Here is a 26,272-nt window from a genome sequence, read left to right as displayed (position 1 = left end):
TTCCCTCTTTCTCTGCCATCCTTCCATCTTCTTCCATCTCTGTACCTCTATGTTCCTCCATGTTTAGTATCTCCTTTTCTCTATGTCCCTATATTACTCTGTCCATCTTCTCCCCTCTCTTTGTCCCCAGTGCCAATATATTTCTACCCTCTCTGACCCTACCCCATCCAGCTTCTCTCCTTCTCACTCCCTCCTCTTTCCAGCATCTGGTTTGGTTGCTTGATTTCCTGCCTCCCTCCCTCAAGCTGTACGTTTAATATTCCCTTTTCCTTCATCTCCTTGGTCTGGTATCTCTGTTTCCCTTCCCTCCCTCCTTGTGCTGTACCAGCAGTTTTCTCCCTTCCCTCCAGTTCTCCTCCCATGTCCAGCAGCTCTCTCCCTTCCACCCAGATCCCCTCCTCCTCTTCCTTCAGCAGCTCTCTCCCTTCCATTGTCCCCTCCTTCTCTTCCTCCCATATCCAGCAGCTCTTTCCCTTCCCTCCAGTCCCTTCCTCCTCTTCCTCCCTTGTCCAGCAGCTCTCCAACCCCTTCCTCCTCTCCCTCCCATGTCCAGCAGCTCTCTCCCTTCCATTCAGTCCCCTCCTCCCCTTCCTTCAGCAGCTCTCTCCCTTCCATCGTCCCCTCCTCCTCTTCCTCCCATGTCCAGGAGCTCTCCCCCTTTCCACCAGTCCCTTCTTCCTCTTCCTAGCTTGTCCAGCAGTTCTCCAGCCCCTTCCTCCTCTCCCTCCCATGTCCAGCAGCTCTCTCCTTTCCATTCAGTCCCCTCCTCCCCTTCCTTCAGCAGCTCTCTCCCTTCCATCGTCCCCTCCTTCTCTTCCTCCCATGTCCAGCAGCTCTCTCCCTTCCCTCCAGTCCCTTCTCCTCCCTTGTCCAGCAGCTCTCCAACCCCTTCCTCCTCTCCCTCCCATGTCTAGCAGCTCTCTCCCTTCCCTCCCTCTTCCAGAAGCTCTCCAGCCCCTTCCTCCCACCTCCAGCAGCTCTCGTCCTTCCCAGTTCCCTCTAATCCCCTTCCTCCTACAAGTCTGACTGTCTCTGGCAAAAGTATCCCTTCCCCCCCAACCAACAAACCACAAATCCAGCACTTGCCCTCCAGGCCCACCCATCCAAATCCTTCATCGCTGTCGCTGCCTTTTCTCCCGCGGCTTCCGGGAGGCAGCGATCAGCGTTACCTGTAGTGCCTGCCCTGAAATTATGCTTCTTTTCTCCCCAGGCTTCGCCCCACTCGTTTCTTCGCTCGTCGGCAGCGCTACGCTGCGCTGCTATTCAAACAGGCAGCTCCGCTCCTCTCTGCCGCGTCCATCCGGCCCTCTGATGCACTTCCTGTGTAGTAGGGCCGGATGGACGCGGCAGAGAGGAGCGGAGCTGCCTGTTTGAATAGCAGCGCAGCGTAGCGCTGCCGACGAGCGAAGAAACGAGCGGGGCGAAGCCTGGGGAGAAAAGAAGCATAATTTCAGGGCAGGCACTACAGGTAACGCTGATCGCTGCCTCCCGGAAGCCGCGGGAGAAAAGGCAGCGACAGCGATGAAGGATTTGGATGGGTGGGCCTGGAGGGCAAGTGGGTGGGCCTGAGCCCGTCCAGGCCCACCCGTGGCTACGCCCCTGTGCGCAAAATAAAAATTGGCGTGTGTCCATTTTGGGCCTGAGACCTTACTGTCACCCATTGACCTAGTGGTAAAGTCTCACCCATTAACTGGGTGATTACCGCCCAGTGGACACACATAAAAAATTAAATTAATGCCTGGGCCACGTGGTAGCCAGGAGGTAGTTCAAAACTGACATGCATAGGATGCGCGTACATGCCTACTCGGCCTAGTGAAAGGGCCCTTAAGGGCCCTGTTTACTAAGCCATGCTATAGGTGCACTAGCATTTTTATGTGCGCTAAAAATTAGTGCATGCTAACACTAGAGACAACCATAGGAATATATGTCGCGGTCGCTGCCGCTCAACAGGAGAAGCAGCAGTGGCCAAGAAACGAAGATCTGGTGTAAGAAGGCAGGAGGTAAAATAGAGAGAGTGGAGACAGAAGGAGGGGGGATGGAGAAGGGCTGGAGAAAGAGAGAAGCTGCTGGTGATAAGGATGGGGAGAAAGGGGGGGGATCCTGGCTGAGATCAGAAAGAGGGAAAATGCTGGAAGGAAGGGTAGGGAGAGAAACAGAATAGACATTGAAGGATGGGGAGAAAGAGGGGGATATGATGAATGTAAAAGGGTAGAGAGAGACACTGGATGGAAAGAAGGGGATAGAGAGAGAGAGAGACACTGGATGGGAAAGGGGGTAGATGGATGGAAGAATGGGGAAAGAAAGAGGGAAGTCGGATGGAAGGATGGGGAGAGAAAGAGGGAAAACAGATGGAAGGATAGGGAGAGAAAGAGGAGAGATGGATGAAAGGATGCAGAGAGAAAGGGGAGAGACTGGAAGGATGTGGAGAGAGAAGGGACACTGAACAGAAAAGGGTGTTAACTGTTGAGGGCATTCCCAACAGTTTGCCATTCAGTTAATGCAAGGAAAACTTTGATTTTGCACATTACCTGCATTGCAGATGACTTGAATTAGTTTGCTACACCTACTGATATGGTGTTATCTGCCATATTGGCAGAGCAAATGAAGTAGAAAATGACCAAACCAGATCGTACATTCTGCTCTTATTAATTCAAAATGCTCAAATCTTCAAATGCACACAGACTCAAATTGGGCCATGTTTTACTAATGTTGCCTACATCAAGAGTCCATACCGTCTGAAATGATTTAGCAATTAGGCCCCTATATTGTGATGAGCATCTATTACTTGATGAACAATATGACGAGTGCTATAACATGCACAAGTAAAACTCCCTTTGAAAGAAACCTGTGGGATAACAAGATCAGAAGTAGTCTGCTTGGAGAATGCTAGAAGGGGAGTAGCCTAATTTTATGACTACAAAGCACTTTGATTTGATTAAGTATCAAGAGCAGTGATATACTGTAGTCAAATTTTAAAATAAACATGAACACAATGGTTAGAAGAGCAAGCTGAGAACCAGAGAAAGCTGGTTCAAATCCTATTGTGGCTCCTTGTGATCTTGGGGAATCACAACTCTCCATTGCCTCAGTACAAATTTAGGTGCTCTTTTATTAAAGTGCATTAAGCGCTTACCTCCAGATTCTATATAAGGCGCCTGAAATTGAGCATGGAAACCGAAGTGTGTTCTGTAACAATACGCATAACTTAATTGGATAACTAGCTAATCGGATATTAACAAGCAATTATCAGCATTAATTTGCATTGAGATTTGCATGCACAACTTGCTAAGTGCATTCTATAATGTGGTGCACATAAATTCTAAGTTGCATAGTTGAAAAGGAGGCATGGCCATAGCCATGTGGGGTGTGCATTTCTAAAATCTATGTGCATTATTATAGAATACACCCGATCTGCGCCTAATTTAGGCATCAGGATTTACACCAAGTAAAATGTGGCCTAAATGGAATTTGGGTGCGTGGCAAGCCGCTCGGTGCATTCTATATACTGTGTGAACCTAAGCCAATTCTATAAAATTTAGGTGTACTTTAGAGAATACGCCTAGGTGTAATTTTCTTCCTCACGGATTTTTCAGGCACCATATATAGAATCTAGCCCTTAGCATGTGGTTAACACCTGGAAACAGGCTACCACGCAACTGTGTTAGTGGATTTGTGGTAGTTTGCCCATTACTATGTGTTAAACTGAATTACTGAATTTTTTAGGATTTTTCTGCCAGGAGGCCTGGCATGGGTGGAGAGTGGACCTGTAAGCATTAGATAGCTAGCGTGTAACACTTACCACACACTAATTGGCCAATGTAGTGTTAATGCTGGATCACTCAGTGTCTTCTACATAGGAGACGGTAAGTGGTCCCACATTAACTCTAAGCAGATACCATGTGTTAATGCAGGGGTTTTCAACCCAGTCCTCGGGGCACACCCAGCTAGTTGGGGTTTTCGGGATAGCCCCATTGAATTCAATAGGGATATCCTGAAAACCCCGACTGGCTGGGTGTGCCCCGAGGACTGGGCTGAAAATCTCTGTGCTAATGGGAACAATAATGTACCACCTGCAATAAAAATTAATTCTTGATGCAGCTTTGGTTTTGGACTTGCCACATGTTAAAATCCTGCGTTAAAACTCATTAATCCCCAAACTTAATGCACTTTAGTAAAAGGCCCCTGTAAATTGTAAGCTCCATGGGAACAAGAAAATACCTATTGAATGTAACTTGCCTTGAATTACAACTGCAAAAGGCATGAGCTAAATCCAAAATCCCTTCCCCTAATGTATGGAGACTGGGGCACCCTTTGTGCCATACAAAATTAAACTCCTGGATAGTTATGAATAAAATAGTTTATACCTGTGCCTAGTTGATCCAGGTGATGGCAAAGATGGAGTTCCAAATGAGCAAACTGGACAGATACACCCAATGATGGCACAAACCAAGGAGTGAAGCAGGAGTCAACCCTGGTACAGGCTGCCAGTGCTGTTGGTGTTACAAGCTGGTCACAAGCACTTTGTGATCCAGATTCACTTTCAGAGCTGTGGAAAATTTACAATAAAAGAAGCAGCTTTTAAAACTCTTGCTTTCTAGTACTATTTATTGCACATACAGTATTGGATCATTTGCTCAAACTGGTTTTCAAATAAAATGACTGAGACCTGTAGAACTAGCATGAATAGCTCTCCCAGTTTAATGGTCAACTTTGTAATTACATTTGTTAATGTTAAATTTCTTGGCATGCTAAAGCCAGAAAAGATAGGAAATCAGAAATTATGCATAGAACAAATTACAAGAAACACATTTGAGCAGTGGTGATTGACGAGAGTTTTCTAAATGTCTAGAAAACTGGTTAAATATATATCTCTCAGTTGTACTAAAAACAGTCGAAAAAAACCACTTCAACAAGGCGTATCAGGATAAGTGTCTTAAAATACATCACCCATGTATGTAATTCTAAGAGATTGTTTCACTAAGACTATTTCTTTCTATGCCTACAAGTAAAATTGTTAGCGAGTCAAGCCCTGTATCTAGCTTGCATATCCTCCCAACTATATTCTCCCGTTTATAACCTCTTTGTAAATGACTCTGCTCTGAGAATATTTTATATGATAGAACACACCCAGACGTTGGTGTTATAAAAAGATCGCTTCCTGCTGGGACCAGCTATGATGAAAATCATCTACTTGTCTACATGAGGACAGAACCATCTTCCCCCTCTGGGACTTATTTTCACTAAAATCAATTCTATGCATTCAAGAGTAGCTTAAAGAGCCATAGCTTAGTCTCCTGACGGTAACTAACACAGAATAATCTCACATGTTGCTGAAACACCATGCCAGGAAAAATAAACTCTAGATAAATCAAATTTACTCTTTATACAAAAAAAAATAAAAAATAGAGATTAGACCAACTTAATTCACTTACAGTTTAACTAAGTCCCAAAGCAGCTTACAATAAGATCTATCATTTCACATTATGCTTAAAACATTACAATTACAGTAAAAGTACTCAGGTAAACTATAATCAGTGCAAAACACAGCTGCACAACCTGAATGACTAAATCATGGAAAATCCTGTTACAAAAGAGTCACCCCACTACTCAAAGCCTTATACTGGTCACCAGTAAAGGCAAGAATAGCCTTCAAGCTCTGCAAACTAGCCTACAGAATCATTTTTGGTCTTGCTTCTGGTTATGAGCCAGACCTAATAACCCTACCGCTGCGCAACATCAACATAGAATCAAGAAACTATTTTACACTCTTCACCAACTGCAAGGGACTACGATACTCATCAGTTTACTCAACGTGCTTTATATATCTAAGCACAAAAAATTGGAACGCGCTCCCAAAAGCCTTAAGAAGCATGAACAACTACTTGTTCTTTTGTAAACATCTCAAAGTTCTTTCTTCAAAAAGTTCTTCTATGGAGACTCTGGATCATTCATGTAAATCAGAAAGTTCCATATTAAAGCACTTCTCATCACCAGTTCGCAATAAACCCTTCTACCATAGACAGTCGACTAGCCACCAACGAAACTGCTCCTCTTTGTTATAAATCTCATAGAAACACTCAACCAAAGTCCTCAAGAATATGCAAAGAACTCACTTAACACTCCTACACCCATAGCAATTAATCTATTACACTCAAAGTAACTAATCCACTATCTCTGTAATACATTTTGAAAAAATGTTTATTGGAAAATGTGGGATATAAATGTAGAAATAAAAGAAAAAAAAATAAACACCTTTTTGAAACCCAGACCTTAAGCCATTTCCTAAAACATAAATAATGGGTTTAAAATCAGGTTGATATAGAGAGCTCTTTCCACACTTTGGGCTAAATTCAGTAAATGGTGACCAAAAAATGAGCATTAAGCGCTAATCTATAAAGTGTTCCAAATTGGGCACTGTTTAGAGAATAGCACTTAGTACCTGGATCCATGTAGATTTACACCAACTGAAATCTGATGTAAATCTTCACGCCTAAATTATTTATAGATCTACCATATTCTACAGTAATTCACTTAGTGTCCAATTATTGGCACTAATTGGCTCATTATTCAATTAATTGGATGCATAAATTGGGTGCGCGCCCAAATTTGCACATACAGTTTTGACAGCCATATATAGAATTTGGGGGTTTATGTGCAGTACCATCAAAATGCATTTTTCTCTGTTACTTCTAATCTAATCTGAGGGGCATTAGGATCCAAAAGTAGTGCCTGCTGTGACAACTGTAATTGACAGTTTGGCATGTAGAGATGGTAACAATTTAAGATGGCATTGTTACTGTTAAAATGTCTAATTAGATATAATTAAACCACTTGTACGTTTTCTGTGTTCAGGAAGGTCTAATTTGTCTGTCCTAATTAGATTGTAAGCTCTATCGAGCAGGGACTGTCTTTTCATGTTCAAGTGTACATCGCTGCGTACATCTAGTAGCGCTATAGAAATGATAAGTAGTAGTAGTACTTAACATCCAAAGTAACTTTTTTGCTATGTGCCTCACGTAGCATTCCACTGATAATTATGAGTCATATTATTCCTACTATTTCAATTTCTTTGGAGAGGTTGATTGTAGCTCGTGAGAAAATCAGCTTGTTTGATGGGAAGTCTTGGTTGTCATTGCTGATCTATAGAATATTTGTTTTCTCCGTAGGCCAATTGTAGGCCATTCCTTTGCATCCAGGATTTAATCTTTCTAACAATTCTGACACTGATGAGTAGGTGTCCAACAGTAAGTCTTTCTCTGGGATTTGGTTTGTTAAAATAAGGACTGATGATTGTAACCTTTGATTCCTGTTTCATATCATATAGTCATCATTATAAGGTATCATGGTATAGTGTTATCATTAATTTGTCATCACTCTTAAAATGACAGCTTTGACGGCAGCTTCAAAGGCTGGGAATTAAGATCAATTCTGGGCAGACGTTTAAGATCTGGGTCCCATAAATGGCAAAAACAGATCAGGATCAAGGCTGGAATGGGCTTCAAAGGGAACTAGGACTGGTTCCAGGCAGACATCTACAGATTGTGCTCCAAACTGGCAGGGAGAGACAGAGATTAAGTATACCAGTGCTTAATCATGAAGAAGTGGAACCTGTGCAGAGTGCCAGATTCAACTCTGGCCACCTTGTTGGGCACTGGATGGACTGTGCAGGTCTATCTGTCGACATTTACGATGTTAGTTTCAGCAGTTATACAAAAGAAAAGAAGAACTGCCTACAAATGTGCAAATAAAACAGAAAAAAAACAAAAAAGAATGGGGGACGATCAATCCGTTTCTAACACAAGGGCAAACGTTTACTGAAATATATAACTGTCTCTGCAGTTATCTACATAGGGGTCCTTTCACTAAGCTGTGCTAAAAATTGTCTTTAGCATTCCATTATGAAGGTCTTTCCCACATGCTAAGGCTATTTTTAGCGCAGCCAGAAAATGGGTGATTTTTTTCCATTTTCCAAATTAATGGCCATGCAGTAAGACAGGAGTAGTAGATGAACTGTCTTTATTAAGGCACCAAAGTAAGACGCGGCACAGGTCCGTGTTTTGGCAGACTTGCTGCCTGCCTCAGGGGTCACAGGACTTGGTTGAGCCACTGTTCTGTGTATGGTACCTTATGTAATGTATGTGTAAGTGTATGCACAGCAAAAGGATACTGCCAGCGGAGGACAGTCCTGTCAGAGTAGTGAGGTTCAAAGACAATGCCATCATCAGACGTAAAAAGCATTTGAACCTCGCTACTCTTTGACGGAACTGCCCTCTGCCATTTTTTGGCGCACCTTAGTAAAAGGATCCCCTAGTCATCTGTAAAGATCAAACTCATTTCCTTTATGTTACATTTTCTTGCCATTGTCTGGAGATGTCTAGCTTTAAAATTATTCTGGTGGTACAGCCAGCTGTGATAGGATTATCACTTAATTTTTTGTTGTTGGTTTTATTTTTTGTAGATGTTGAAGCACTGCTTTATAACTAGATAGGCAAGTTTGATATAAAGGGTCATGAATTTGATATATCACCTTTTTGTGGTACTACCAAAATGGTTTACATATACCGCCGTTAACTGTTATATGTAAGCCACATTGAGCCTGCAAAAGGTGGGAAAATGTGGGATACAAATGTAACAAATAATAATAATAATAATATACAGGTACTTTCTGTCCCTAATGGGCTTACAATCTAACTTCTGTACCTGGGACAATGGAGGATTAAGTGACTTGCTAAGGATCACAAGGAGCTGCAGTGGGAATCAAATCTAGCTCTCCAGTCTCTCAGCCCAATGCAGTCAGCTGCTTTCATAGAGGTTGACAGTACACTAACAAGTTGGAAAGAGGTTTCCATAGTTAAATTTGAAGTTTAACCATTTTGGAAAGCATAACAGTATAGAATGAAAGAGACAGCTCCTCCTTCATGTTAACAGCAAACCTATACCAAATGGATAACTACTATGTACTGTATCAGTGTATGAACTTTCTGAACTGTCATACTGGGATATGAAAGCCCATTTAACCAAGGTGACGATTAATGTCACAAAACCAGGATCAAAGCATAGCAAAGAAAATACCACAGCCATGGTCAAATTAAGTATAGTCTAAAACAGCAACATTTGCAAAAAAGTTTAATATGTTCAAGAGTACACTATGATTGCTTAATAGGCAGTGCATTTTTCTGTATTTTCACAAGGGAATGAATTTGCATGAATAATTTATTCAAGTCACTCCTCTCTCAGCATACTTTTTATATATTATTCTGAATACAGACTATATAAATCCACGTATCTGGATATAACGTAAGGCATCGGAGGCTTAAGTGACTAGTGTTATTCCAGGAGGGTGTGTGGTTATGTAAGGACCACAGGGAGGTAAAGTACCACCTTGGGATTCAGAGTATTATCTAAATAAGGCATTTTCAAATTGGGTTTTCAAAGGTTGTAAAGAAGGAGATGTCCATAATAAATATGGACTGAGCTCATTTGCATATTGGTTATTTAGACCAGTGTTTCCCAAATCCAGTCCTGGAGTACCCCTTGCCAGTCAGCTTTTCAGGATATCCACAATGAATATGCATAAATTTGATTTGCACACACTGCCTCCTTTACATGTAAATTTCTTTCATGCATATTCATTGTGGATATCCTGAAAACCTGACTGGCAAGGGGTACTCCAGGACTGGACTTGGGAAACACTGACATAGACAATCACACCTGATTATGGTCCTCAAGAAAGAGAGTAGAGAATACCTTGCATAAGGTATGCATCTGACAGAGGTTTGATAATGCTAAACAGTGGACAAAACAAAGATCCTTGAGCAGTTTAGCAACAAGGAAAGATAAGACAGATCATGTCCTTCCATGGGATATGAGTTCACCATGTCAGTAGAGATAATATCCATGATTCTCAAAGGGAAGTGTTCTCCTGCTGTATAATGCCTCTCTGATCCAAATAACAGATTCCCTGAAGAACAAATCAGTTGCACTCCTTTAAGCAAGTCCAGGAGAGAGCATAACATTCTTGCCATTCACATATATAGTACTTACTAGCTTATTTTGAAAGGGAAGGACGACAATCTTCCGACACAAATCGGGAGATGGGCATCCTTCTCCCAAGGTTGCCCAAATCGGCATAATCGAAAGCCGATTTTTTGCATCCTCAACTGCTTTCCGTCGTGGGAGCGTGCCAACAGTGTACCGAAGGCGGGACGGGGGCGTGGTTAAGAGATGGGCGTCCTCGGCCGATAATGGAAAAAAGAAGGGCGTCCCTCATGAGCATTTGGTCGACTTTACTTGGTCTCTTTTTTTTTCATGATCAAGCCTTGAAAATCTGCCCGAACTGACCAGATGACCACCGGAGGGAATCGGGGATGACCTCCCCTTACTCCCCCAGTGGTCACCAACCCCCTTCCACCCTAAAAAAAAAATTAAAAAACAGTTTTTTCCAGCCTCTATGCCAGCCTCAAATATCATACCCAGCTCCTTGACAGCAGTATGCAGGTCCCTGGAACAGTTTTTAGTGGGTGCAGTGCACTTCAGGCAGGTGGACCCAGGCCCCCCCCCCCCCCAAGTTGCACTTGTGGTGGTAAATGTGAGCTCTCCAAAACCCACCCAAAACCCACCCTACCCACATGTAGGTGCCCCCCTTCATCCCTAAGGGCTATGGTAGTGGTGTACAGTTGTGGGAAATGGGTTTTAGGGGGGTTTGGGGGGCTCAGCTCCCAAGGTAAGGGAGCTATGCACCTGGGAGCAATTTGTGAAATCCACTACAGTGCCCCCTAGGGTTCCCAGTTGGTGTCCTGACATGTGAGGAGAACCAGTGCACTATGAATGCTGGCTCCTCCCACGACCAAAGGGCTTGGATTTGGTCGTTTTTGAGATGGTCGTCCTCGGTTTCCATTATGGCCGAAAACCGGGGACGACCATCTCTAAGGTCGACCTAAATGTTGAGATTTGGGCGTCCCCGACCATATTATCGAAACAAAAGATGGACGTCCATCTTGTTTCAATAATACGGGTTTCCTCGCCCCTTCACCGGAACGTCCTTAGAGATGGACGCCCTTAGAGGTGGTCATCCCTGTTCGATTATGCCCCTCTTAGTGTCACAGTGTCTGAGGACAGTCTTATTTAAAGATGCAGCTTCCTGGAAGACAAACTACAAATTCTCAGGAGACAGATAATAATCTCAACATAATAATATTATTTCTCAACAATTAAAGGTAGTCTAGTACAATGGTAAAGACTTCCTCAGTCTGATAAGTGGGTCCAGAAATGTGATGTCATTCCTTCTGAAATACTGAAAAGGGTTCCAGGGGTGATCCAGGAAATTACAGACCAATAAGCCTGATGTCAGTGCCAGGCAAAATAGTGGAAACTATTATAAAGAATAAAATTAGGGAACACATAGATAATAATGGTTTATTGGGACAAAGTCAGTGTGATTCAGCCAAGGGAAGTCTTGCCTCACCAATTTGCTTCATTTCTTTGAAGGCGTGAAAAAACATGCCGATAAAGGTGAGCTGGGTGATGTAGTGTATCTATATTTTCAGAAAGCTTTTGAGAGACTCCTGAGAAAATTAAAAAGTTATGGGATAGGAGGCAATGATCTGTTGAGGATTAGAAATTGGTTATTGGACAGAAAACAGAGAGGGTTAAATGGCCATTTATCTCAATGGATAGGGTGACTAGTGGAGTGCCTTAGGGATCTGTACTGAGGCTGATGCTATTTAACATATTTATAAATGATGTTGAAATCGGAATAATAAGTGAGGTGATTAAAATTGCAGATGAAACAAAACTATTCAAGGCTGTTAAAACACATGCAGATTGTGAAAAACTGCAGGAAGACCTTAGGCAATTGAAAGACTGGGCATCCAAATGGCAGATGAAATTTAATGTGGATAAATGCAAAGTGATGCACATTGGAAAGAATAATCTAAATGATTGTTACCTGATGATATGGTCCACTATGGGAGTCAGCACCCAAGAAAGAGATCTAGGTGTCACTGTAGACAATACCCTGAAATCTGCCCACTGTGCAGTGGCAGACACAAAAGCAAACAAGACGCTAGGAATTATTAGGAAAGGGATGGTAAATAAGATTAAGAATACTATAATGCTTTGTAATCACTCCGTAGTGCAACCTCACCTTGAGTACTGCGTTCAGTTTTAGTTGCAACATCTCAAAAAAGATATAATGGAATTAGAAAAGGTTCAAATAAGAACGACCAAAATTATAAAGGGGAGAGAACTCCTCTCGTATGAGGAAAGGCCTCAGAGGTTAGGGCTCTTCCGCTTGGAAAAGAGACAGCTAAAGGGAGATATAATTGAGGTCTACAAAATCCTGAGTGGTGTAGAACAAGCAGAAGTGAATCAATTTTTTACTCTTTCTAAAGGTACAAAGAGTAGGGACATTCAATTAAGTTATATTGAAATACTTATAAAACAAATAAGAGGAAATATTTTTTCACTCAGGGGGGGCCCTTTTACTAAGCTGTGGCAAAAAGTGACTTACGGTAGTGCGAGAGCATCTTTTGGAAGTGCGCCAGGCCAGTTTTTACCACGTTCTGGAAAAGGGGCCTCACTGCTACCTTAGCATTAAGGTCTTACGTGCCACCTGGGCGGTAGGCATGCAGTTTGCATTCACTGCCATTTACCACTGGGTAAGTGCCATACAGTAAAAAATAGAAAATATTTACTACCACATGTCAAATTCAGAATTACCACCCAGGGCATGTGGCGAGCGCTGGATGCACATAGGGCACGTAGGTTTCTGCCAGGTACTTGTGACTTGAATTGGCCACTTTTGGAAAGAGGAACTGGGTTAGATGGACTATTGGTCTGACCCAGTAAGGCTATTTTTATGTTCGCTTGAAAGAGAAAAATTCCACCCAAAACTAAAAGGGCCTGTTCTTATGCATGTCTGTGCTCCATGGATATGAATGGAAACAGTAAAAATAACAGATTGTTTGCAAAACATGTCAATAACTGCAGATGTTTATAATACTGACAATGAGAAGTATTTAGTCTGATTCAATCCCAATGACCAATGACAAACAGTGGGAGACCATAAACTAATATTCTTAATGATAAATTGTACTATGAAACAAACAAATGAAGTGAATCAAAGATAACTGTAAGATGAAACTTTTCAGTTTGTTTAATTCCATTTTTAGTTACCTCTGGTCATCAGAAGCACTCTGACTTCCATTCAAGATAATTCTCCAAAGGTCTGATGCCACAAGTTCCTTCTGGTCATTGACAAGGTTGATACTAGGCAGCTGCAGTTCACAAACTTTGCTTTCAGATAGGTTAAATTCTCGGAAGGCAACAAAGGACTTCTGGAGCTCATCCCAGTATTCCAAGCTACAAGGAACCTTTGAAAATATCAAAAAGCATAATATTTATCTCTTGACAGTAAAATCTGCAATCATGTAACCTTAATTTATAAACTTTAGAACACAATAAGCTATGTAAAAAGAATTATATTAGCATCTAGCACACAGAATTATAACTACAACAATTATATATATATATATATATATATATATATATATATATATATATATATATAAAACCAAGTTGTGAATGACTTATTGGGACCCTCACTTTCGTGATGGATTTTGGCAAACTATTAGCGAGATGCTTTTCCCATTGCCTTCCCCAGTCATCTTTGCCTAGAGCAGCTAATAACTTTCACATTTATAGATACTAGACTCAATTCTATAAATGACATCCAAATTTAGGGGCCAGAAAACCTGCGCTAAGTGTTATTCTATTAACAGTGCTCAAAGTTGGGTGACGTTTATAGAACAGCGCTTACTTCTGGATTCAATAACAGGACGTGTAACTTAACTGGCTTAACAAACCAACCAGCATTCTTAACAGCACTTAACAAAGCAGTGATGACCACTAATTGACAATAATTAGAATTTATGGGCACAAATCGCCAAACGTATGCTGTAATGTAAAGCGCCTACATTTTAATGCACGCAGGCAAAAAGGGGCATGGTTATGGGTGGGGAAATGTGTGTTTCAGAATTTAGGTGCATAGTTATAGAATATGGCTCAGTGTGCCTAAATCTATGCACTGTAATTTACACCATATTTTTGTTGGTTTAAATAGACTCTCATTGTTTTTGGCGCTGGGATATCAACTAAGCGTATTCTACACACCACGCCTAAATCTAGGCGCCACTTATAGAATATGCTTAGGTGGAAATTTTTCAGCGCTGATTTCTTAGGGCCATATATAGAATCTTCCCCTTAGCACTGGGATTAGGAGAAAGGATTTACACCAATTGAACCCTGGTGTAAATCCTCACGCCTAAATTAGGCATGGATCCCCTGAATTCTATAACACAGCGCACAAATCCTAGAAATGACCCTGACCCACCCATGTCCCTCTCATGGCCATGCCTTTTCGTATCCACACAGAAAACTTAAATGTGCACATCTTTATAAAATAGCAACTATAAAGATGCATGCGTAAATTCCAGTTGTTGCCAATTAGCACCAATAATTATCAGCGCTAATTGCCTCATTAAGCAATTGCATAGATAAAGGTGAAAGGTAAAGCTGGTTTCCCTTATGCAAGTACCAAACTGTGAATGACTTATAGCACAGCCGCTTGCATGATAGTTTCTTGCCAGACTATTAGTGGGGTGATTTGCCTTTATTAGGGGAGGGGGTGAGTTTACCAAGGGCACCTAATACCTTTACACTGGCCCTGTGTGCAAATTTTCCCACTCTAATATTACTACCTAATATAATATGGTTTCAGAATGAAAAACGAGTAAACCACTGCACTAAAAGATAGAGCAGCGAGCATGGAGATGTACATTAATAAACTCAAGGCTGAATTACTTCTACTGTAATAAACTGTGCTAAATTTTAATATGGTTTTTAACTTCCTATTTAGCATAGACTATGTATTTCATCATCTGAGGTACAGTAAAGATTTTAATGTGGGAGTTTAAGGATCAGAAGTGAAGTGCAGCATATGTTTGAGGTGAAGTGCACTGAGGAACAACAGACAACTCCAGCATCTAAAAACAGAAACAACAAGGTCTTCAAAGTTGCAAAAACAGTTGGCTCAGTGGAACAATGAATAATGAACTATTTAATCATTCCAAATCCAACCACTTCCTAAAAAATGAAGATTACAGCCATGCGCATCAGGAATACTCCAAAGAATACACACACAGCTGGAATACAGTAATAGGTTCTGTACTCTGTCCCAAAAGCCAGGGTGTTTCTGTATTTGTGTCTCTCTCTAATAAAAAGACTCAGACTTAGATTTCTTTAGGGCAACTCTCTTACATGGTGGGCTTCCATTTGGTGGTCAAATTATTTTTGTTCCAGAAACAACTACTGTACAACAAAAACACATAGAGAAAAGAGGAAGGTTTTGTTTTTATCATCTCTAAACAAGGCCACCTAAGTGAAGGGGAGATAGAAAACAATAAAATTCTGTACTCTGTGTTAGATACCAAATCTGTGCTAGGATATTAAGCAAAGCTTCATGAGTATGAATAAATGAGTTCCTTATTCTGATGCTGTCATATTCCCTACACTGTATACTGTGATGTAGCACCCCCTGTGGACACGCCCAGCTCTGTTTCACAGGTCTCCCAGACATTGGTCTGGGTGGTGTCTCTTTGACTGAGAGTAAACTTACTTTTAGAAGAAAGGCTGCTGAGAGGTTTCCAGCTGAACGCTAGTGAGCTCTTAATTTCACTTACAGCCTTTCTTTCCAGTTTACCTAGTCTCTGAGATAGAGACCAACCAAATGTCAGGTTTGGTTATGGTGCTTAAACTGGCCTAAAATACTTTTTCTACCCGGTTTCGGTTGAAGGGCTACAGCCATAGTTTTGGCCGAAAATATGTGCTTTCTACTATTTGTCTCCCTCCCTACCACTCCCCTCCAAAAAGGAGTTGCTTCTATTCCCCCCTCCCCTGTTCACCTGTAGATACCCCCTCAGACCTATCTTACAATCCCTGGAAGTCTAGGGGTGTAGACAGGGTGTACTCCTGCAAATGCTGGCTCTGCTCTCAAAATGGCTGCCATGATGTCTAGTGGCAATCTTGCGAGACTGCCGCAGGAGTCACAGCAGCCATTTTGAGAGTACAGTTGACATGGGCAAGACAGACTGGGGATCACTCCTGCACTGACTGTACTACTAGGCCACCAGGGATTGTAAGGGGTTTGTGGGGGGGCGTGAGCTACCTTTGCATTCTTTTTTATGTGTATGTGTGTAATGTGATTGCAAGTAATACAGTTATGATCTTGCACAGTAGTTTATATGGTAAACAGTGTGCTCCAAATAAATGCTTTTGATACAAACGTTTAGCAGGAATTTAAATCTGTAAATCTGGGATGATAAGCTCCTTAGGAATTAGATTCTCTATGTAAATATGACATCAGCTTTCCCTCCAAATGTGCCACATTGTAAAATCACTGTGGATTTTAGTTTCAGTTTTCATTAGTTGAGATCCATGTATGTGGAGGCTATTTTGCTTGGAAATAAAATATGGTCTTTTATTATTTAAATTACTATATATATTTTGGCTTGGATACTATTTGGGTGATTGTAAAGAATTTCCAGGCTCTGTTGGGTATGATGAAGATACAGCGTTTTAATCAAACGTGGCATGCAGAAGCTAGATTCTATGCAAGAGGAACCTGCAGTGATTGTTTTCAAGCACATGTACTGGTCAGCTTTTATTGTTAGTAGGAAAATAATATTGCAATGAAATGAAGTTTATATACAGTAGATTCTGGTTAATTGGGACACATCGGGACCACAATACTTTGTCCTGATTAAGCGGCTGCCCCCCAAAAATGAACTTGCCAGAATCACAAAGCAGGGGCGTAGCCAGACACCCAATTTTGGGTGGGCCTGGGCTCAAGATGGGTGGGCAGAAGAACCCCACCTCATCCCACAGATGATGTGGTCTCTCACCTGCATGCCATATGGTCTCTCAAATATCCTCCCTCTCCCGCATACCTTCTAAATAGCACATTTTCACCAGCAACGGGCAGCAACTAATACACACACACACTGCTGATGTTGGCTCCATACCCTTCCCTCTGATGCAACTTCCTGTTTTTGCCTAGGGAAGAATACATCAGAGCGAAGGCTATGGGGCTGGTGCAAGCAGTCACTGCTCACTGCAGGCGAAGATCTGCTATTTACAAGGTATGCAGGAGGGAGAGTTGTTGGGAGTTTTCGGCTGGTGGGGCTTGGGGATCCCTGCCAGCCACATTATAGCTATGCTGGTGCTGGGTGGGCCTGAGCCCAAAGTGGGTGGGCCTGGGCCCACCCAAGCCCACCCTTGGCTACGCCACTGTCACAAAGGGATACAGTGGGAATCGAATCCGGTTCATGCCCACTCCGGTTACATTACTCTGCGGGGTGGAAGTTAAAGACCGCCTGGAAGGAAGTGACACTATGGGGTAGAAGTGGTTGCTCTGGGTTGTAAAAAGGGAATGCCAGATTGCTCCAGGGCCACCAAGGGGGGGGGGGGGGGGCAGCAAATTCCCTGGGCCCGGACTCCAAGGGGGGGGGGGGGGCTTGGACTGGCCAGCTTCTTCCTGCCTGCCTAATTATCAAGGTCCCGACTCCTGATGTAGATAGGAGTGGGAGAGGTCAGACTTTGGGAGCAGGCAGGCAGGAAGAGGCTTGCTGGCACTCCCCCCCCCCCCCTTGGAGGCAGAGACATAAACATAAGGGGGTCAGCAGACGGAAGGGAGAGACAATGTGAGGGGGGGAGAGGTGCACGGCGGTCCAGTTCTATCCCTGCCAAATGGTCCGGTTCTGCCCCAGGACCGGTGTCTCTCGGTGGCCCTGGATGGCTCCGCCTTCTATGCACGTCATCTCATCAGCAGCATCAAACAGGGTTTGAAATGCCTAAGTTTCAGCCCTTACCTATGTAAGTGTAGATTTTGCAACCTACACATCTAAATGCCATATTTAACAAATCTGGAAGCCCTGAATTGGCCTATTAAAGAGTTGAGAGAAATAACTCTTTTAATTTAATTTTTACGGATCAACACCGGAGAGATAAGCATAAATTGCACCATTTCCAAATGAGTAGTTAACTGATATGATTTCCTCAGAATAGGTGTAAATGCCAATGTCCACATTTTAAAAAATCTGTATGTGTACTGCCATGTAAAATTAGCAATACATTCATATTTTTCTGGCCCATGCAAAATATGCCCATAACATGCCCAGTGGAAGATTCCAGCAAAATACTGGCCCTTGGAATTTTTAATATTCCAGCCCATCTCTTCTGCATCTCCTCTGATGGACCTTAAGCCTTGTTAAATTCAGGTCTCTTCCTTTGACACAGACTTCCTGTTACTAATACAGGAAATCAGTTGGTGCCATTGGAGGGGTGGAAATATGGCAGGTTCAAAAGACCCACACACATTTTCTACTTCTGGCTTCTTTGGCAGCAATAGTTTTCATATGCATTCCACTGGTGCTTCCTATTCCTAACTCCTGGGAGCATTTGGCCCATCAGCACATACCCAAATTTATTGGGCAATCTGCCCCTACATATCCCCTTCCAAACTGTGCATGCGTAAACAGTAGTTTTCTAAAATAGCTAATTGCATTGGTAGAGAATTTACCTGTGCAAATGTCACTATATATATATATATTCATAAAAGCCATTCAAGTCTTCTAAAATGGCCTTTATTGTGATTATGATGATGTCATATAACAGTATAAAACCTTAGTGTGCAAAAGATTTTGTTTTATTTGTTCTATAGGGGTTAGGGCTTGAAGGGAGTTTCTGAATCCCAAACACCAAAGAGGTCTAGAGTAGGATAAAGAGCTCTAGCTAACTTTTTGTTTTCCCCATCCAGGTGAAGGTTGAAGCTCAGGAAAGGAGTTGCTAGTCTCTGCAGCGAGCTCCTGGGGCAAGAAGGATTTAGGGTAGAAATAGAAGTCCAAAGTGTTAAACAGTTTTATCTTAATCTATATACCTTTCTGGATAGGGTCAGCACTCAAGGTCACAGTGGCTAGAGCAACTGGACTGGCTCTTGACAGTCAAGGTGACTGAGGAGCTGAAGAGTTGAAGAACAGAGCAACTGATACTTCTGAAACTTTTTTATTTTTAATTTCTATCTCATTACTCCAGGGAGTCAAAGACAAAAAGATTCTGGTGAATTTGGAACATGGATAACTCTAGAGGGTTAGAAGAGACTAGAGAAATAAGGGAGAGGAAGAAGTTACAAATCTGGGATTTTACAAAATCCAGAGACTGGAGCATCTGGAAAAGGAGGCCTCTTATCTACCTAGCCAGGAATATACCTGGATCACAGAGAAGGAGTCCTCAGCTCAGCAGAGAAAAAAAATAACACATTAAATAAAAGGACTTAAGATACAGAACAGTGAACTAATGAGTTTCAACCAGATCTGTACTACAAACCAGTTGCTGTGAAGTTATAACTTAAATAAATAAAAATCTACTTTGTTTTATCTCCCAACTTGTAAAAAAAGACCCATTTCTGACACAAATGAAACGGGCACTAGCAAGGTTTTCATCGGAGTGTGTATGTTTGAGAGAGAGTGTGTGTGAGAGATGGAGTGTGTGTCAGAGAGAGAATGAGAGAGAGACAGAGTGTGTGTGTGTTTGTGTGAGAGACAGAGTGTCTATGTGTGTGAGACTCTGTGTGTGTGTGTGACAGAGAGATAGAGTGTGATTGACAGAGAGTGTGTCAGAGAGAGTGTATGTGAGAGACAGTGAGTGAGTGTGTGCCCCCACCCCCACTCCCCTTCTCGCAGGTCCTCCCTCCTCAGCCCCACCTCTCTGGTCTCAGGACCCCCTCCCCACCTCCCTCCCCCTGCCCCCCTGCAGCCACCCATGTCCAGCGACCCTCCCCTCCCCCCCTGCGCATCAAACCCCCTCGCCACCCACAGATGCCACTGGTAACGCTGTCCGGCCGCTGCTGCTTCTCCTGTTCAGCAGCAGCAGCGGCCGCTACAAAAAGAAAAAAAGCCATAAATGTTTTTAAACCTGAAACGCGGCACCATAGACAGCAATCAGGCATTGGCTGTCGGCTCTGCAGCCGCTCCTCCTCTCGCCTCCACATCACTGCCCTCGTAGCAAGTGACGTATTGTGCAAGGGGTGGGGCTGAGGGCAGCTGTACTGGAGCGGGAGTGACTTAATGTGCAGGGGGCGGCTGTATGATCAGAAGATGGAGGTCTCCGTTGCAGGCAGTTGATGTTCAATTGAGAAAATGGAGGTTTTTAGAAGATGCAGGTTGGCTGGAGCGGGAGTGAGAGGGGTGCTGTGAGTGGCTGTAGTTGGATCCATAGCAAGTGACATATTGTGGGAGGGGTGGGGCTGAGGGCGGCTGTATGAGTGGTGCTGAGTGAGGTTACGAACACTACAGGGCTTCAGTGGAACGGAGTGAGCTTCAGAACGTTGGAGTTCCGAATTTTGTGTGTGTGGGGGAGGGGTGAGGGCGGGGCTATGAGTGGTGCTGAGACCCTACGAACACTACAGGGGGGGGGGGGCTTCAGGGGCAGGCTTCAGGGCTTCAGTGGTACGGAGTGAGCTTCATAACGTTGGAGGTGGGAATTATTTATATAGATAAAGACTGTTTTTATTCAGTCAAAACAAAGACCTGATTTCCACTTCATTTGAATGAATGAGGTCTGAAGACTAAGTGAAAGTGGGTGTCCACAGAACATAGGGCCCTGAAATTATACCAGATTGATTTTTTTTCCAATATTTCCAAAGCATCTCAAGTTTCTGCTTTTCTTTCTTCATAGAATTCATCTTTTACATTCATATGTTGAGGAAAGTTGGCTAGATTATGGGAATGCTTTAAAGATTGTCATTATTTCACTTGAATTAAGGCAGTTACAGCTTATTAAGAACACTGCTATTAAGTGCTATTAAGATACTATGTTCTACATGGAAATTTGACTATGTTTTTTCTCAACTACTGAAACACCATGGCTCTCAATGAGATTGAGAATTAAATCTTAGCTATGATCTACATGATTTTAGCAACTCAGCATCCTACATACTTATTAGATTGTCTGATACCTTTACTGTTCTGTTTAATCACTAATTCCACCTCCTAATAAAATCCACTTGAGTCCACTCGCTGAATGTCTTTAAGCTACCAGGCTCTGATGCTCTGGAACTCTATTCCAGAAGAACTAAACATTAGAACTAAAGTTAAAACAAAGATGTTTACAACAGGCTTTGGGATCCCAGAGGTAGTCACGATTAATTATTCCAGTGTCTTTACCTTTCAGTCCCCTTTTGTATTTGCTCTCATCTGAACTGTAACTTTTATCCTCCTGCATGCAATTTTGTTCTTTCGCATTCTCCTTTGAATTGTTTATTTACTGATGTTGACTGAAAACCGCTCTGTTCATTAAGAGGCATACCAAATGAGTAAATTCAAATTCCTCATTCCATATAAGTCTTCTGCGTACAGGTTTAAAAGAAGTACCCTTAAGTCTCAATATGCATTTCTACCTCCTGCTACTGGTTAACTTGCAATTGATCATCCTAGATTGTTAGACTTCCAGTTCTCCCACCTAGACTTCCTGCTGATGGGCATCTTGTTCCTGCTTAGAATATATCTATTTATTCACCCTTTCAGTCTACAAGTTGCTAGAACTTTGTTTCTGCTTACTTCATCAACAAGTGGAATTCTGCTTCACTGACTTGTTTTCTGACTGATTTCTGTCTCCTGAAGTCATTCTTCATTGAAGATTCCTTGCCTGGCTCCCTGCATACCAGCCTGCCCAACTTTTTTCTTCTCTAAGTTCTGCTTGCCACCAGCACGTGAAGGTTCAACATCAGGGGAAGGCGGCTTGTGCAGGGAGAAGACTGGCGCTTTCCTGGCCTGGGGCCACCCTCTGCATAGAGGTTCACATTTCCCCAGCTGAACCCCGTGACAGGACCAGAGAGGCCTTCCATTGATTTTTAATTAAATGCGCTGATGGTAATTCTATGCTGACAAAAATCTTATGTCAAAAGTGATTCTTAAAGTTATTGAAAAGGAGAGCAGGAAACATATGATAAACAAAGCCATGAAAGGTTTTTCCTGATTTAAGATAATCTCCTATACAGATTTCTTCTGTCAGACTTCTCAATAACACACACCTGCCAAAGCAAGCTTTCATGTTGCTAAGAGCTGAGTAACTCATGCCACTAACCATATAGCCTTCCAAAAGTTAGATATTTTGTTTTATTTTCTTCTGAAAAGGCTAAGATTTTATCTTATTCACTGAGGAAAATGAGCCCTTTTGGCACAGTCACAATCTCTAAGCTCTATTAACTTCATGAAGAGGATTCAAATGTAAAATGGAGGCAATTCAGAATTGGATGTAGTGTTTTCAGCTATTATCTTTTCAAATAAACTAGAGCTTCATGATTGATTTTTGCTTCTTTTCAGTTTCATCTCTGTTTAGATTTTGTTACAAATCTTTCCTGTGCTAATTGCTTGTACTATTTTGCTGTTGATCTTTGCATCTGGGTCTGCCAGATATTTAGCCAACTGAGTAATGACTGAGTTCTGACAACTGAATTCTTTCTTTGCTTTCTTTTAAAAAGTAGCCTGGATATTAAGCCAACATATTAATTGCGTAGCTGGCATGTACTCTAACACTTTCCCTTCTTCTATGTACACTGTTGCCTCACACAGGGGAATCGCATTGCCATTTTCTACTATATAAAGGAGAGGGTTTTTTTTGGCAATTACTTTAATTGATATGGAGTGGAAATTATAAAGCATCCTTATATGGTAAAATTAGAGGTATTTAATAATAGGCTGCACATCTATTTTCAAGTAAATTCTTCTTCAAGCAAGATTTGTGCCAGACAGAGCTTCTCCATTCATATTATAGCCCACTTAACCAGTTCTCCAGAAGAGCAGATCTTGCCTGATAAGAAATATCCATAGTAGCAATTATTAACTTTATAAGATCCTTTTCTATTCAATAGTATTTCCAAAAGCCACAAAGATAAATCTCTTTGAACACTTGCTGTTTAAACAATGTCACAAGTATGTAATTAAATATGTTCCTCAACATAATAAATACGAGAAAAAGAACTATGTAATTTTTCAGGGTTTATTTTCTATTGCTTTTCAAATGTATTCTTCAGAATGTGATACTACAAATACACTAAATGTATCCAGTTTCAGATCCATACTGTATTTACATAAATACTAAACACTGAAACCTGCTGCAATAATGTCTCACAATCTTCATGTTTTCTGAAAAAAATGTTTTCTTTCCCTCCACATTTGCCTTTAGCTGACTTGAAATAATATTCTTTACATATTCAACTAATAGAAGCCATAACTCCCCCACCCCCTCTTTTTTGTAACACTGGAACCAGTTGAGAAACCACAAACATTCAAATGCAGGAAATCATGATTTTATAACATTTTAATGTGATCTACTCTTGGGAAACAAAGCTAGCCAAGCCTATTTCTGTACAGGAAATATTCCACTGTACAGTTGTAGGGCACTGTGGTGAAGGGGTACAGCTGCACATTTTTCACCTGTAATGCCCCTCTGCTGTTGTGGCTTACTGTATTGCAAGAAGATTGCTTTCCTGTCCGGAAAACCCTCTAAGTACAAACAAGACTAAGCCCAGGTTTTATTTTCCCTTGGTATCAGAATATGGTAATTTAAGAGCCCTGAGAAAAAAGCTTTTTAACCTTTTCAAGAAAATATGTAGCATTCTTCAGTTACGGTCTCTGTTTTTTGCTGTTATTTTAAAACATGTGACAATGTTATCACACCAGTTCATCAAGACCAAGCCGTATGCACGTGTGTGGAAAGTATCATGCAAAGGAAACCAGCATTTTTTCTTAAGAAAAATAATATAAACCTTGCTGAAATGCAAATGCTTTTAAATGTTGTACTGGACTGAATATAGATGTTTCTAAAAACATATATGTCAAAGGAATGGCAAACTGGGTTTATTTCTTACATGGCGGTTACATTGGCTTTCATGCTTTACCATATAAATACAAACAGTTGCAATGATTTCCAGCTCCAAAGAGTAAGTAATCTAGAAAGATATGTAAGATACAGGGGAATAAAGTGCCAAGATTGCTATTTTAAAACAATCATAATTTGATTATCCACCAGTATCAGATTAGCATATTTATTATTTCTATAGTATTGATACATATACCACTGCACAAGAGAACTCAGATGATTACTAACTCCAAATCATCATATATCATTACATCTATACTGAATAATAAAAGAGAAAAAAGTGACTTGCTCAAGTTTATACAGTATGTGAAAAATATAAGGTGATACTTTTTTCTGTCTCAAAACATATAATTGTCAGTCATCCCTATCTGAGCAACCTTCTCCAGCCTCTCACATCATCCACTTCTCTTTCATTTGTCTCTTAGAATATACCTTACGCCTTTCAACATTTCTTTGTTCTCAGTCCCCGTGAACAGTCCTCTCTATTGTTCCTCTCCCACAGGCAAGGTGAGAGGACAAATCAAGCACTGCCATTTCCTCCCCTCACCCTCCCCACTGACAGTTTGAACTTCGTGGGTGTGGCTTGGATCTCTTTCAGGGAGAGAAAACTAACAACTTATAGCAGCAGCTTCAGAGAGCATCAGTGTTGCCAGGTGGGCGGTTTTACCGCCCAATTGGGCGGTTTTCCGCGACCCGCCGCGGGAAATTTTTGCCCGCGGCGGGTTGCGGTTTTTTGGGCTGGTTTTTGTGCTTCGGGCGGTTTTTTCGGCCGCGGGGGGGCGGGGTTAGTGACGTTTTTGGGTGGGGTTAATGACGTTTTGGGCGGGGTTAGTGACGTGGGAGGCGGGGCCGATGACGTGGGAGGCGGGGCCGATGACGGGGAGGCGGGGCCGATGACGGGGAGGCGGGGCCGATGATGTAAGAGGCGGGGCCGATGACGGGGAGGCGGGGCCGGTGACGTGGGAGGCGGGGCCGGTGACGGCGGGGGGCGGGGTGTATGACGGCGGGGGCGGGGGTGATGACGCGGGGGTGGGGGTGTCAGGGGCGGGGTTTGTGTTTGGGCGGTTTTTGGGCTGTTTTTTGGGCTCCAGTGGGCTGGAAAAAAAATTTCCACCTGGCAACCCTGGAGAGCATTTTCCATCTCACAGATAGGCTGCAGAGAATACCTTCTCCTGCTTTAGACTTAGCCTGGCCTCAGAATGACATCCTATAGTATATCTCCTATCACCTTCTCCCACTACTCCAACCAGAGTTACACCTAATCACACTGACCACCCTTCAACATCTTCTGTCCTTCTGTGACTGTTCTCTTGTGCTTGACTGCTTAAATATTTTAAATTTAAATGCTTTACTTTTTGTCTATTAGATTGTAAGCTCTTTGAGCAGGGACTGTCTTTCTTCTGTGTTTGTACAGCGCTGCGTACACTTTGTAGCGCTCTAGAAATGTTAAATAGTAGTAGTAGTAGAGGACAAATCAAGTACCCACAGATCCCTATCCTATAGGAAGCAGCTTTCTTACCTTCACACAGCAAAACAATTCCCTTTTGCAAAATCTTTTCTACATACACACTATTTAACCCAACAAACATTATCACTCTACATACAAACAAGTTTAATTCAACCCACACACTATTTATTTTACAGAATTAAAATACACACCTTCCCCAGCAAATACTCACAAGTGCTATACACCCACCACCAGCCAGATTACAGATAAGTGTTCTATCTGCGAATTCAGTAAGCATTATTCATATATGCAGAAAGGGCATTTTGTAAACTGAGTGCTAATATTTCCATTTCTACTGTGCATAAATGTTTAAAATACTAGCATATATGCACATATGTGTGAACATAGGCAATTATATGCCAGCATGCTGCTGATGTGTTTTTCTGAAATTACCCACTTAACTTACATAGCGTGTATTTGAGAATAGGCATACACAGAATCAGAGAATGGATGGGACCATAGGAGGGGCTCATACTTGTTACTTACAGAATACTGCATGTTAAGAGCGTCCCAGCTGCAATTAGGCATCTGCACTTATGCCAGCTGTATGGCTGGTGTAAGTGTTACACCAGCCACACAGCTGGCATAAGTGCAGATGCCTAATTAATGATATATGTTATGATATATGATGTGTTGGCACCTACATTTTAGGAGTGCCAATACCAGATTATACTAGTATTTATAACCAGGGCTTTTTTGTGGGGGTACTGAGTACCGGCACCTTTTCCATTGTCTGCTAAAATTGACCCATGGTCCCCAAGTTTTAATGAA

General features: G+C 42.1%; 1 protein-coding gene across 1 annotated transcript in view; it reads right to left on the bottom strand.

Annotated features, from left to right (window-relative positions):
- Nucleotides 1–26,272, bottom strand: part of VPS13B (vacuolar protein sorting 13 homolog B) — a 1,674,799-nt gene that overhangs the window by 399,658 nt on the left and 1,248,869 nt on the right. Inside the window, 2 exon segments of the mRNA XM_030217225.1 lie at nucleotides 4,365–4,546; nucleotides 13,177–13,373. Of these exon segments, the coding sequence (XP_030073085.1) occupies nucleotides 4,365–4,546; nucleotides 13,177–13,373 (379 nt within the window).

The sequence above is a fragment of the Microcaecilia unicolor genome, chromosome 1 (assembly GCF_901765095.1).
Source record: "Microcaecilia unicolor chromosome 1, aMicUni1.1, whole genome shotgun sequence".
Taxonomy (NCBI): Eukaryota; Metazoa; Chordata; class Amphibia; order Gymnophiona; family Siphonopidae; genus Microcaecilia; species Microcaecilia unicolor.
This window is presented reverse-complemented; position numbering and strand designations above follow the sequence as displayed.